General features: G+C 39.8%; 1 protein-coding gene across 1 annotated transcript in view; it reads left to right on the forward strand.

Annotated features, from left to right (window-relative positions):
- Positions 1-6931: 6931 nt before the first annotated feature.
- The window catches only part of JADE3 (jade family PHD finger 3), a 32719-nt gene continuing 25704 nt past the window's right edge, over positions 6932-13946 (forward strand). Inside the window, exons 1-2 of the mRNA XM_009281375.1 lie at positions 6932-6980; positions 8129-8211. Coding sequence (XP_009279650.1) covers positions 6932-6980; positions 8129-8211 — 132 coding nt within the window. The remainder of the gene's footprint in view (positions 6981-8128; positions 8212-13946) is intronic.

The following is a 13946-nucleotide window of genomic DNA, read 5'->3' on the forward strand; positions in this document are numbered from 1 at the left end:
TCCTCCTTTGTTGAATTACAGATTATTACATTAACCAAGACTTAGTATGAAATAGTAGCAAGAAAAGTTTTACTTTGTGGTAGGCCCAGTACAGTCTTCAGAGAATAATTCAAGAAGATTCTATTTTGGGGGTGAGGGGAGGATAGGATAGATGTGGTCACTCTGTTACGGGGCTCTTGAGTAGGGGTATATTACTAATTTTTTAAAATTTTCTGGTTAGAGTGAAATAAAGAAACAATGTTACTTTTTTTGCTGAACTTCCTTTTCTGTGAATTGTTTAACCTTTCAAACCATTTAGGTGCAGCAAGTACTGCTAACCCAAGTTCCGAGTGGGTGTTTTCCGGTTTATATAGCCTTTTTGTGAGTTTAGATAGTATATTAAAAAATAATAATAAAAAACCCAAACACGAGTGATCTCTCTTCCTCTAGTTATTTGAAAGGTTGTATTAACTCTACTCATATTTTGTAATTTCCCTGGCAGTTGACTATGAAATTTGACCTATTTAAATGGTTTTACTGTACTACATTTCCTGGAGACCTTTCAAGATAATATGCTTCCTAATCTAAATTTAACAGTTACATAAACCACATTTTGGAGACTTGGAAATTTCTACCTACTGCCTCTGCCTTTTTTTTTTTTTTGGTATTAACTCTACTCATATTTTGTAATTTCCCTGGCAGTTGACTATGAAATTTGACCTATTTAAATGGTTTTACTGTACTACATTTCCTGGAGACCTTTCAAGATAATATGCTTCCTAATCTAAATTTAACAGTTACATAAACCACATTTTGGAGACTTGGAAATTTCTACCTACTGCCTCTGCCTTTTTTTTTTTTTTTTTTTTTTGAAAAAGCCATATTGTAAAAATGTAAGTACAGAATTTTAATCTGAAATTTGCATGTAGCTTGTCGTTTGGTTTTCATACATAGATGCTGTTTTTCTTTTTAATAAGATAAAGAAAGTAGGTCATTTCTTGTCCCACTTGAATTGTCCCACTTGAAAGTTTCCTTAGTGCTGTGGCCAATTCCATTTTTGTCAGTCTATTTTAAAATGTGAAGAAATAAAATCTCACAGGTCTAGGATACATTTGCGTTACAGTTCCTTGAATTTCTTGGTTGCCTTTTCCTTCTGTATAGGTCTTAACACGTACTGAGTAGTGTATGGATAGGTTTAACCTTTCTCTGCAACAAAATGTAGCCAGGGAGGAAGGACTGCTACTCCTTGGAGATACTGTTTTGTTCAGAAATCTTGGCTGGATTTAAGGATTCATTTTGTACGCTTGTCACTGATGTCTTGCCTAATATGCTGTGTGAATTCAGACTCTGTGAGATACCTCATCCTTCTTTCTGCTAACTCTGTTACTGATGAACTATGCTGAGGAATGTGTCAGAACAAGAGGATAAACTCAGTAGTTTATTTGGTAAATTTAGTTGTTTATTCTGACGCAAACTGATAAGGGAAAAATGTTTGTTGCTGTTGTTTCTGCAGGTATTTGAAATGGGTTTTTGCTTTGAATAAGGCTCTGAAATTTTGTTAACTGTCTGCTGTTTGCATATGCTGATTGTCTGATTTTTTTGAGTAATGCATGGTAACTAGCTCTTCAGAAATGGGAAGTGCCTTAAGTCAGTTCAACATTGATTTTCCTTGGGGAGAGGAGAGAATGGTGGTAGAGGCAAGTGGCTGTTTCTTGTTCGCTTCAGCAGTGCAGATCTTTGTGAATAAGCAAAAAGGAGCAAACATAGTTTAGAAATCATTAATTACAAAACATCTCCCCTAGATTTTTGGAAATATCAGTGTTATCCCTTTAGTCAGATTCTTGCACGTGCTGGCTGATATGTTGATTACTCTTAGCTTGGGATCCATGTTCAATTTCAGCCGGGTGACTGCAGGGTGGCTTTTTCCTGGCTTTCCTTGAAAGTGCAGTGATGTGCTGGATCCAGCATCGGTTTTGGCTCCGGGGCGAAATTCCCAATATGGGCAGCAGCGTTCGAGAAGCCAGGGAAATGCTGGCAGCCTGATGTTGCTGCCCCTGGCTGACGAGAGTGTGTTTCCTGGGGTTATTTTTGGTTGAACACCCGAAGGGTTCAGGGCATCTTGACCTGCGTTCGGGTGTTTAGATGGCAGCAGGAAATTAGGCTGATTTTCTCTTTTTTAAGTTGTGGTTCTTGTCTTAAGCTGTTGTGCGCAGATCAGGGATATGCACGCAGCCGTGGCTTGACAAGTCAGAAATGCGACAGGTGTGGAATATGGTTCAAGTTTAGGAACTGCTCTGGTAATTGATATTAAAAATGACACCAGAAAATGTTCCATTGCAGTAATTGCCTGGAGAGTTGAGTATGTTTTTGCTTGCAGCATGGTGCTTTCTTAATGTCACTCCCGCACTTTAATTTTCATTTAAAAGATCCCTGAAGGTGAGCATCTTTGGAATTTGTATATGTTGTCATACAAGTGGTCGATCAGCTGTTAGTCCTGTGGATTTAAAAAAGGGCTGGGGCAAAAAAAGCTTTAGATCAAGGCATGTTATGTTCTTCTTTTTAATGATCATTTTTTAAGGTAATCTGTGCTTGACCATAAGGCTTGAGCACATTTTGAATCCATAGCCAAAGCACCCCTACTTACCTTTTAAGGTAGTGAGAATCATTACTCAGTGACTGGGAAATAAGGGTTTCCTTGGGGCTTTTTGTGGGAGGGTGAAGCCACTTGCCTCTTTCGCTCTGCAACAACATTTCAGTGTTGAGTTGCTTTACGCTCCTTGTTTTTCTTAGCTTGTACATTGGAACTGCTAGAAAGTTTAAACTTTCTAAACTGCTAAAATGATAAGTTCTCAAAATTCAAACAAAAAATTCAACGTGCACATTCGCAAAATGCCTGGATGAAGATAAAGGAAGTGGAAGGAGGCTGATGGTTTTAGCTACTCACTGTATGGCGTTTCCATCATGCTCCTAATGACAGCTCATCTTTTTTTACCTTTTTTTTCCTTTATAAGTAGCATCTTTTTGAGGCTGTTTTCTAAATTGCTTTTTGAACTATTCTGTGGAAAAAAGTATTTCTTATCTATTATAAAGATTTACTAACTTTTTCATTTTGTGTGTAAAAATAATACTATTTACTTGATTCTCTTTTGGTGTTGCCACATGCCATTCATTGTAACTGATACTCTGAGGTAGGAGAAGGGCACTGGCAATCTCATGAATTTATTTCTCACCTTTTCATTAAGTCTTCATGTACATGTTGAAAAAAATTAATTGTGCTCCTCTATTGTAGGTATATTGTCACCATATTTTCAGGGGTGAAGTTGGAAAAGGGGCAAAGCTAGGATGTATGAGAGATTGTACCCATTTCTGTGGGATTTTTGGTTCTGCTTGTTTGGTTTGGGTTTTTGATATGCGTGGATTGCCCTTTCTTTCTACATTTAGCCCTTTTAGGGGGGGGGGTGTGTGTATATATATTTTTATTTTATTTTATTTTAACTTCTTCACAGTGCTTTGCAAGTGATAAAACATCAATGTGCTGGAAGAAGCAGGAATTGAGGCACAGGATTGCTTGCAGCCTTGCTCTGGACCGTATCACCCGGCTAATAGTATCATTGTCTGAAGCTGAGGGACAAACTGGAGGGTGCTGGACTGCTTTGGACTGAATTGGACTGAAGCTGGGAAAGGTTGACATCAGTTTCCACGTTGTGGGCTCTGGCTTTGCATCTCCTGTCTTTCTGAACTGAGCGGCTGCTGATGCTTCCGCATTCTGCAAAGGCAGGTGAAGGAATGAGATGGGAGCTTTACCACAAAATGGGTGTTACTTTGGGATCCCTCTGTAATGGCTGGGGAGCGGCAACGTCATTAGCGAGCCTTTCCGATGAGCCCTCACGCTTTGGGGTGGAAGTGAGCTGGAAGTGGTGTGGCAGTCCCAGTGCGCGCAAGGGTACAGCAAAGGAGTCTCCTATTAAAAACAAAAGTGAAGCCTGCTGCAGAGGTGGTCCTGTTGAATGATGCTGAGGCTGATACTCCTGCATCATGTGGGGGCATACAGTGAACTTGCAGCATGTTGGTCACTTCAATAACCTGTCTTACTGCACGCAGCACACCTGTGATTTGTTGTAGCTCTGTGGGCTCTTACTCACTGTTGTTGTGGTTGATACTGCTGCAAAAAATCAGGCAGGAATCCAGTGTTATTACTATTCGGGGCTTTTACCCTGAGTGACTGCTTTTTCTGTTTCTGTCTGCTATGATGGAGGTGTAAATCTCTCTGAGCTGCTACAAATCCACTTCTCAAATACAGCTTTTTAATTTTTTTTTAGTTTTTGTTTGTTTTGTTTTTCTCCTATGAAGTTGTTGGCGGAGGTGTGCTTTCTGTTCTGAAGTTTTTGTTACGCTTGCCGTTTCTGTGTAAGCTGTCTTTGAAGTAGCCATCTCCTCTCTGCTTTGCCAGTTGCCCAGGCAGAAGTCCAGGCTTCCTGTGTGTTCCCTCCTGCAGTTGTCTCTCTCAACCTCGTGTTTGACCCTACTTTAATTGAATGTTCATGTTGTGCTCTGCAGATAGCTGTCTTTTGTACGGACTGAAAAGGTTTCATTGCTGCATGTTTATATAGACTATAAGAGATGAGAATTGCCTGCCATAAGCTTTCAGCACCTTTTAACAACTGCTCAAAAATTCGTCTGAACATAAAAACAAAGCAAGCACTTGCTTTTCTTGCTAAGAAATGGAAGTGAGGAACACTGCTCGGCACACCTAAATGCATCTTTTCATCATCTCCCAAGGTCTTGGTAACATGCCTGATGGTCTGTAAGCCAGGGCTGTTTGGAACTGAAGACTGCCAGCAGAGAAAGTGTTGCCACGGGCAGAACCTGCTCCTTTTTAAGGGAGGATTGTATGCTCCGGGGGGCTGGGTTTGGCTGCTGGAGTACAAGCTCTCAAATAGGCAATACCATTTCATTTGCTCTTGATTTAAGTCCATGCCTTTTAAACTTCATGAGTTGCCAATATTCCTCTAGTCCTCCCCGCACTACTCAGCAGTTAACTTCAGGTCTGGTGCCCCCAAAACATGCACAAAGACAAACCCTTCTGCCCCAAGTGCCTTCTACCTGTCAAACAGCATTTGCCTAAGAGATTCATGGAAGTTTCTTCACCTGACTGGTGCCTGCACAAGCCACCTTACATTGCTAGCTGGAAGTGAAGTCCTGTGATGTTTTGGGTATTTTGTTTTTGATGTCGCTCTTCTGTTGGACACTGGTCTTTGTATACAGCATGGCTGCCTTGCCTCCCCAAGGTTGCTTGAGCTGTGAGAAGGTGAATTAATGTGAAATTGTTATGTAACGGGAATTTACAGCTTGCTTAAGTGATACAAATGACACCTTTTGCTGTCCCGTCCTGTTGACCACCGTGTTCATCTGTCTTCCCTCCAGGTTAAATACCTGGCTCAGAAGTTCTGTATCTACCTGCTTGAAAACTGCACACATCGCTTCCTTTTTCAACTTCCAGGAGTGTGGGCAATGTCTTCTTATAACAGATAGGTCAAAAGGATTGTTTTAGACTTTGAGTGATCATTGCATTTAGATTCAGTAAACTCACTCTCTTAAATATAAAGGCTGATGAAAATTTTCACTAAATTAAACACTTGTGCTGCAAACAATTCAATTGCAATCTCTTCAAAGCCTTTGGACAGGCTTCTCTTATCTGGAAATCTTGTTTATCCCATGGTCTTTGGATAATCTCAAGACCCGTTGTACAGTAACTAACGTGGGGGGTTTATCAAATGGGATATTTAGCTGTGTTGCTTTTTTTAATGGCATGTGGTTTTGTTTAAGAAATGAAGCTGCTTACATTTCAGGTGTGGCTGGGCTGGCACTTCTAATACTGCAGGCATTTCAGGTTCAGCTGTCTGTAACCTACTTGTGCCTATCTTCTACTTTAAAAAAAAAGTTGTCTATTCTTGCAGAGTCATCTTTTATTTCTTTTCTCTAATGATTTGCTCATTCAATCTATTAAAAAGATAGGGGTGATTTTCATTTACTATTATTAATTGCAAACTGTTATTGGTTCTTATTTAACAAATGTAACATTGAATATTATAGAGTGGCAGGACTTAGAAGAATGTATATGGATTTCTGTTGGCACTTGTTTGGAGTATATAGCTGATCACTATTTTGATCTTTCTTTTATTAAATAGCGGTGCTGAATTTTCTTCTTCCCCGTTCTCTGTATGCGTTACATGTTCAAAAATCAATTTCAAAAAGCTCAATACCTTTTTTTTTTAATGGAACTGGTGCAGCGCCACAGAAGTATTTCTCAGTGATACCCTTGATCACTTCTCAAACTTCTGAAAACCACATTTCTTGTGAACTAAGCGGTGATCAGATGATTTAAATTAAATGGCATCAGTCACCATTTTCTGTGATTGTTCCTATTTAAAATCTGCCTTTTGTTTTGCATGGATGCCTCTGGGGTTTTTTTACCCCCCCCATTTTTTTTCTTTTTTTTTTAAGGTGAGTTATATTTCTAAATCCTTGACTTGCTGTACATCCACCTTATTTCCTGGCCTCCACCCATCTCTCAGCTAGCGACTGCCACCATGGCAACTCTTCCTCTGGCTGAACAGATGGGACGTTGAGTCTCCTCCGAGAGCACAGCGCCGCTCATGCCCTGCTGGGAATCAGCTGGCGGGTGGCACCCCTTTCTGCAAAATTGAAAGCAAGCTCTGCCCACCAGAGGCATGCTGGTTTTGAGGGTGCTCGGTTTCACAAATAACACTGTGGTCTAATAGGTGCTTGCAGAAATAAAACGTAGTGGCTGAACTGGGATTATCTCTGTGCCTGAAAGCTCTTCAGAGGAGCTTTGCCTCTAGTGCGAAGAGCTTGGCGTCAGCCAGCAGCCGGCGATTTTCTGATAGAATGGTTGCCATCAACTTTTTTTTTCTCTTTAGGATGCGTCAGGATGAAACGCCACAGGCATCTAAGCACCAGTGACAGTTCAGACAATGAGAGTAAGTAATACCTACTAGTTTTTCTTTGGTCTATCACCCCCTTGTGGTTTCCTTCTGTGGTTTGAGGGCAAAGCGTTTCACCTCTTGTGATAAAAAAAAAAAAAATGTTTCTTGCTTGATTTCTTTTTGCGTTCTGTAGTCTTTGGTGTTCTGAATCCCGTTACGGGAGGAAAATGAGGTGAAGGATCCTGTAAACCTGGGGGGAGTTTTGAGTCTACTTAGAATTTGAAGAGAAACTTGTATGTCTTTCCCTTTCAGAGTTGGGAAAAAGAAATCTGTAATTCAAGAGAAATTTTACTGTCCAGGGTCCTATTTTGTAATTTTTTTTTTTTTTTTTAAGGAGTCCTGTTGTTGTGCAGAGCCTCAACTTTAAAATTACTGGGGGTGGCATGCTATTTGAGCATTGATATGTTAGTGTTATATATAAGATAGAGTTATAACCAGTATATTGATTGTTATGTTATCTTATACTGGTTCTTGATCTACTCCACTTTGGTCTGTTACACAATTTAGTAAAGTTGTATTTTAAATGTTCCTTGGCACACATGTGCCTGAGGTTGCATCTTCCCATTTTATCTGCAAAAAAACCCCCTGTGTGGCAGGGTCTTGTTTGTTGCGTATAAATCTGTGCCTGTCTAATAACTCTATACATAATGATGATTCATTGTCATATTTGTTGCGAGTCATCAATGTATCCTGTACTGAAATAACATTTTGCCCAGAAATGTCTAGACATCAAACTATGATTTTTTTGCATCTCTCATCAGCACGCTTTAGTATCATTGCTTTTTTGTTTGTTTTTTTTAGCACTTGCAAACTCTGTCCTCGCTTTTGCTCCTCCTTCCACTTTGTTAGAAAGTAAATGAAGGAAAGTGGTCTGCCTGCTTGTTTCTGTTTACTCATGCTTGTATTGAGCAGAGCAGAATGTACCCATAAACTCAGTGTGCTGTGGTTTTACAAAGAACGAGTGGAACAGGAGGAGCTGTAATCAAGCCTACAGACTGCCTAAGAGTTTTTTGCCCACGTCTTGTCAAAGAATTATGATAATTCAAGAGATTGGAGTGCCTTCTGTTTTACTGAAAAATTAAATGAATTGAAGTGAGCTATAATGGTCCTTTTTAATTTTTTTTTTAATTATTTTTAAACAGGTCCTTCCACTTCCTTTTCTTCTTGTTCTAAATACAGGAGCAAGTCAAAAACACCAGCAAATGAACAAAAGAAACCTGCTGAGGTAAGAACCAGGGTTAAAGATTGGTCCCTGATAGTTTTCTGTCATGTAGTTTTCATGTTTCTAAGCCTTGAAATAGCGAGCTTTGAACTAGTGCCAGTGAGTACTTTTGTCACCTGTCAAATTCTCCATGAAACTGTGTTTTCCCCACCGCGCGAGTATTACAGGAGCTCTGGTGTTTGATGTCCCAAAATGACTTACGGCATTTGCAGACAGTAACATGTAGTTCTTTCTTCCCCTGAAATTTAGTCTCATTTTGAAACTGAAAAAGCTGGGATGGTCTTATGATTTGAGAGCATGCCACAGAAAGAAGTTGTTCGTGCGTATGTGTATGGGACGATACTTTCTTTCTGTTTTAGGATAAAACAGTGGGACACTTCAGTGGGAAGGATATGTATGAACAGTGCTTACTCATCTTCTGCCACTTTCTCACTCTTGGCTTTTTACCTTCAATAAAGCTTTTTTACTCTGCCATCCCCACCTGTTAGGACCTCTACACCTATCGCCACTGTCACTGAGTCTGTATTCACCAATTAAATTGGCATTTATGCACAATCCAGTGCTCAAATCCATCCTATCAACCATTCCACTGGTAGCCCTTTTTGGGGAAGATTTGTTGGCTGCCTTCTCTGGATTTCATGCTTGCTTTCTTAAGGGCTGAAGTCAGATAACAACTGCAAATGGGAGAAACGTTTCTTGTAGCTAATTCCCCTTACTTGCTATCACATTCCCCCCAAATGAGTCCTTCAACATGCTAGTATGACTGTTGATGCCTGAGGTTGCTGAAAAAAAGACTGACAAAACCCACTTTGCTTCTCTAGAATTTAAAGCTGAGAGTTATGTCCCAGAAGTAATTTTGTGTACTATACCAGCAGCTTTTTACCTGCTTGGATACTACTGTGAGAGGTTGCATAAACTATATAGATTATGCTCATACAGCAAAAGCTATTCAGCAAACATACTTCATGCTTCTTTTCTAAATGCTGTTAACTAGGTGAGTTTGGTTTGGTAAGAACAAGGTAAATGTTACAGAACATGTCCTTTCTTTGGAAGCTTAATTTTTATCACAAGTTAATTGAAGAAAACTCACTGATTTGTTTCTAAAAGACAATCTTACATGAGTGTTTCAATAAAAGCAAAATTGGCCAGAACTAGATACATAGTGTCTTATTTACAGCCACCAAGAGGGTTAAGAAAAGCCTACTATGCTTTTTACCTTTAAAATGTTGGTCTGAGGATTATGGTCCTGTAAAAATTTTAATCTTAGAACAGCTTGTGGCTACTGAGGTCTTGTAGTTGTTGCTCATGTTTGCCTAGGCAGTAGCTTTGTTACTAGCCAAGCTGGGCAAATGGGAACTGAAACACATACGCTGCCAGACTTGTTGCTGTTTCAAATACACCTCAGTGCTAGTCCCTTACCAATCCCTTCTTTCTGCCCAGCCATCCGGCTTTCTTCTTGTATCTCTTCCTCTTAGGGATTGTCCTATTACTGTCTTCTTTGCCTTTGCTCCATGCTGTCTTTATGTGCGTTATGTATGTTATAAACAATAATTATGAAGATGTGGTCCATTTATATAGCATACTAATGTTCTGTTTACATAACTTCTAGGAATTAAAATGAGCAGTGCTTTCAGTTCCTCCTCTTGAGATCTTCTTTTCTGCTTTCCACCTGTTCCAAGACAGAATCTTGAGCCCTTTAATGCTTGAAAATATGCAACTTTGCAGAACAAGATCTGGAATATACACTTGGAATTAAAAAAGTGTATTTCATAACATCATCCTTCCAGTAATACTGGCACCTTTTTGTCATCTTTCATTTAAGATCCCCCTCCCGGGGGGAAAAAAAAAAAAAGAAAGAAATCTCAAAACTTACAATATGTCCTCTTCTGGAGGAGTGTCCCAAGTACAATATTTAAAAGAACCCTGAAAAAAAAAAATAAAGTCCTCTGGGAAAGGGAATGGAAGGGAAGGTGACAGTAATAATCTCTACCTCTTACACGTAAGACTCTTGGCTATCCTTCCAGTTTTTCCTTTCCTTCTGCTAGAAGCAAGCACTCCTTCCATCCCCTTGAAAAGCATATGCTGGAGAGTGTGTATTACATGAAATGCTGTTGTCAGCAGAGCATTGAAATTGATTATTTATGCACCAAGTGCTGACAAGGGTGTAAAGCAAAGACTGAAGAGAGACCCCACCACGCAGCCTTCCAAAAATCATGTTGTAATTCCCCAAGTTTTTTGTAGTAATAGTTGTCTAATATCTATTAGATAGAAATTTAAAATTTCAGGCTGACAGCATCCCTTTAGCAAGGGCTCTCTTTAACAAGTTGGCATTGCTCTCCTTTCATTCACCTCTGCTTGCCAGGCAGCAGGCTGTTTCTTGAGTTAGTGATGCAGAAAATCTAAAAGGTCAAACCTATAAATAGCTGTTCGGGAATATTTCTGCTCGTGGTCTTCATACATTAATTTTTCTTTCATGCAAGTAAGCCTGCCTTTCTCAATTAAATTGCGTGTGAATACATAGGCTTTTTTCCCCTTCCTCAATCATCTCCAGCCCAACCCAAGTACCTGGGTTCTCTCTCCAAATAAAAGCTCGATTTTGGTACTGTGACCAACAAGCAAGTTAGTGTATCTGTCAGTTGCTTCACAGGACTTGTCTGTATGTGCCATGGTCCTCTGTGGTTGCCTATAAAAAATGACGAGTGGCTGCAGTTGAGGACTGCTCTGCCTTGAATTGCCTCCCAGGTGCTTCAGAATCGAGTCAGGTGTGGGGATGGCCTCAGTGGAGCGAGGTTGTCTGGTGTTACTGCAGGGCGAAGGGATGCAGTGTCAGTGCAAATGTCAAAGCCTGTTTCCAGAGCCTGACTTACCCCAGGAGTTTACATCAATGCAGAAGGGCATGTTACTGGGTCGGACCTGGGCTCTGCTTACCCCATTCTCCTCCTTGGAGAAGAAGGTGAGAACCAGGCAAGCCTGTAATGATGCTTTTTCAGACCATGGTGTTTCTCTGCATAATTTCAAAATGAAGACTGTGGCTCTTTCTTGGTGCTCCCTTCTGGATTACAATCTATCACAAACTACTGAAATGCTGACTTAAAAATTCTGCTATCCGATTAGCTTTAGCATTTACTTTGAATAAATAAATTGTGTTAAGGTTACAGGCACACCAACAGCATAAGTCATACGGTTTTTCAGACCTTTATGATGATGTTGGCCACATGCCATTCATGGTGTTGCCCCTCATGGATTTAAACCTAGACAGGAGGGGCTTGCAGGCCTAAGCAGTAGGCTGTGTGGGAGTAGCAGGGTAGGAGGCATTTTGGATGTCTGGCTCAGCATGAAGCCTGTACTTTGCAGTTTCCTGTCTCCGTGGAAGCTGCAGCAGAAAATGATGCCAGAGTAGTTGGAATCATTTTTGCAGGGGAAACCTATTAGCTGGACCGTCCTGAATGACTGACAGTTTCCTTTCCCTTAGGCTAGTGGGGTCACAAAAGAGCCTAAGAGATCTTTATGACACTCAAGTTTATATACTTTTTTTTTTTTCAGTCCTCTCTCCCTCTTGAAACTGTAAAGGAGTTAAGTTAGCATTATGCTTTTTTTTAACCCTTCCCATATAAGATGGCAGTATTTTACCTCTCTTTGCAAATAGGGTTTTGAATCTCACAGCAATAGTAGTTTTTAATCCCTCATTGCTTGTAGTGACAGCTGTGTTATCATGTGAAATGTAGCTTGTCTTCCACAAGTAAATGGTCTGCTTTCATTACTTGAGTATGTGAAACTTTTTTTAGTGGCATTTAACTGCCACGTAAATCATAGGTCTTGATCCTGAGGAGCACCCTGTAAGACTAGACTCTTGGCAGAAAAAGGATTCTTTTTGCAGTTCGAAAGTGGTCGGGTTTGTTCTGTGAATGAATGGGCAACATAGTTAAATCATATTGCTTTGCATATACCATGCATAATAGAATAGGAGACTGTTACCTTTATGCATGTGCTTACCTTAGCAAATTCTGAATTAACTTGGACATCTGCACAGGCTTCTCAAGACCTCCAGCGAACGTGCCTTGTGTGTTTCAGTGAGCTGTTTTTCAGCCTGCTTGGGTTAGTTGATTAAAAAAAAAAAATAATTTACAATACTTTTATGTAAGTCAGAGGTGCAACCTCATTGGTTATTTTTATGATCTTTTTTTGCTTTGAGATACTGTCCCAGGTTATTTGAACTCTAGCGAGAGGTGACCCAAAAGCATAAGGGCATGGAAAAGCTTGCTTGTGAAAAGGCTGAGCTATTTTACTTTTGGAAGTGAATGAGCAGGCGTAACAGTAAAGTATGAATGGTCTGGAAACAGCAGAGCTAGAGCTTCAGTCCTGCCTGTCCTTGTGATGGAAGAATTGGGGAGGAAAGGTGGGGGAGGGATGAATGAGGCCAAAAGTTAGGAAATCTGTAGCCATTAGAAGGATATCCTTTCCATGCATCGTGTAATTAGACTATGAAGCTCATCTGCTACAGGAAGTTGTTGAGACTGAGAATTAAACAAGATTAAAAAAGGAATCAGATGATAACGAGTACAGATTTTTCTAAATATCTGTATGAATTAATACCATTTTAAAAATTGATTGTTAGGATTAATCCCAAAATCCGAAGGTTATGTCTGATTAGCAACCAGAAGGAAATTTGACGTGTTCTTGCGCATTCTTCTGGCTCATGAGATACTGTCAGAGACATGATGTTAGGTAGTATTGATTTAGTGTCTGGTTTCCTGGCTTTTCCTATACATGCTTGTAAAGGAGGCTAGGAAGATTCATGGCTACTTAAAAGTACAATATTTCATTTGCTTGAGTCCTGGATAATCCATAAAAATAGTTTTAGGGAGTAGGGGTTTGAACATTAGGATTTACTGCAGTGCATGTCCAAATTGTGTGGATGTCCGAGAACTACAAATTCAATGCTACACTTAGTCCTTTCTGTCCCAGCTTTTTTAACATAAGTTTTTCAGTCCAGTCAGCATACATGCCTGGAACTGTACCTTCATTTCCATTTTAAAATTACGTTGCCTTTTATTTATTTTGCTACCAAAAAAACCCCAGCCAAACAAAAAACCCACCCTGTCTTGAGTCCCCAGACTCCTCTATAATAAGGTGCCTTAATTCAGAAACTTCATGCCCAGATTGCAACGTATTAACAAGAAAAATTCTACCTCTCCAGGATGAGCCTACCAAATTTTGTCCTTCGAGCTTCATCCTCTGTAAATGGGCAGTCTTTTGCACATACTGTGAAACATCTATACTAAGATTAAACTATCTACACTCAGATACTGTGTGGCTATATTACACTTGTAATAGGTCATATTACAATTTGGCTTTTGTTTTATTATTTACGAGGTGATTTTAGGTGTAAACTGCTGCTTTATAAGTGTGTTTAAATTTTGCTGAGGGTGTTCTACCTGAGAGCTACAATAGTAGAGTAAGCTTTAATGCTTATGGTAATAAAGAAGTTACTAGATCCTTTCAAAGGTGAATAAAAAAAGATTATTTGACCCTAAATATAATGAAAAACTCTTATGTAATCTACTTTACGCTTTACAGAAAGTGCCCACTGTAGTTTGAGTAGTGTTTGGCACCTGGAATTTCAAAGTTGGCCTTTGAGTTGGGTTGTGAAGGAGACCAAAAATCCAGGAAAATACTAGCTGTTTCAGCTTTCTCTGGTTAGAGAGGATATTGGCCCTAATTCCACGCTGTTTTCTGTA

Source organism: Aptenodytes forsteri, unplaced genomic scaffold (assembly GCF_000699145.1).
Source record: "Aptenodytes forsteri isolate BGI_AS27 unplaced genomic scaffold, ASM69914v1 Scaffold212, whole genome shotgun sequence".
In the NCBI taxonomy this organism is placed as follows: Eukaryota; Metazoa; Chordata; class Aves; order Sphenisciformes; family Spheniscidae; genus Aptenodytes; species Aptenodytes forsteri.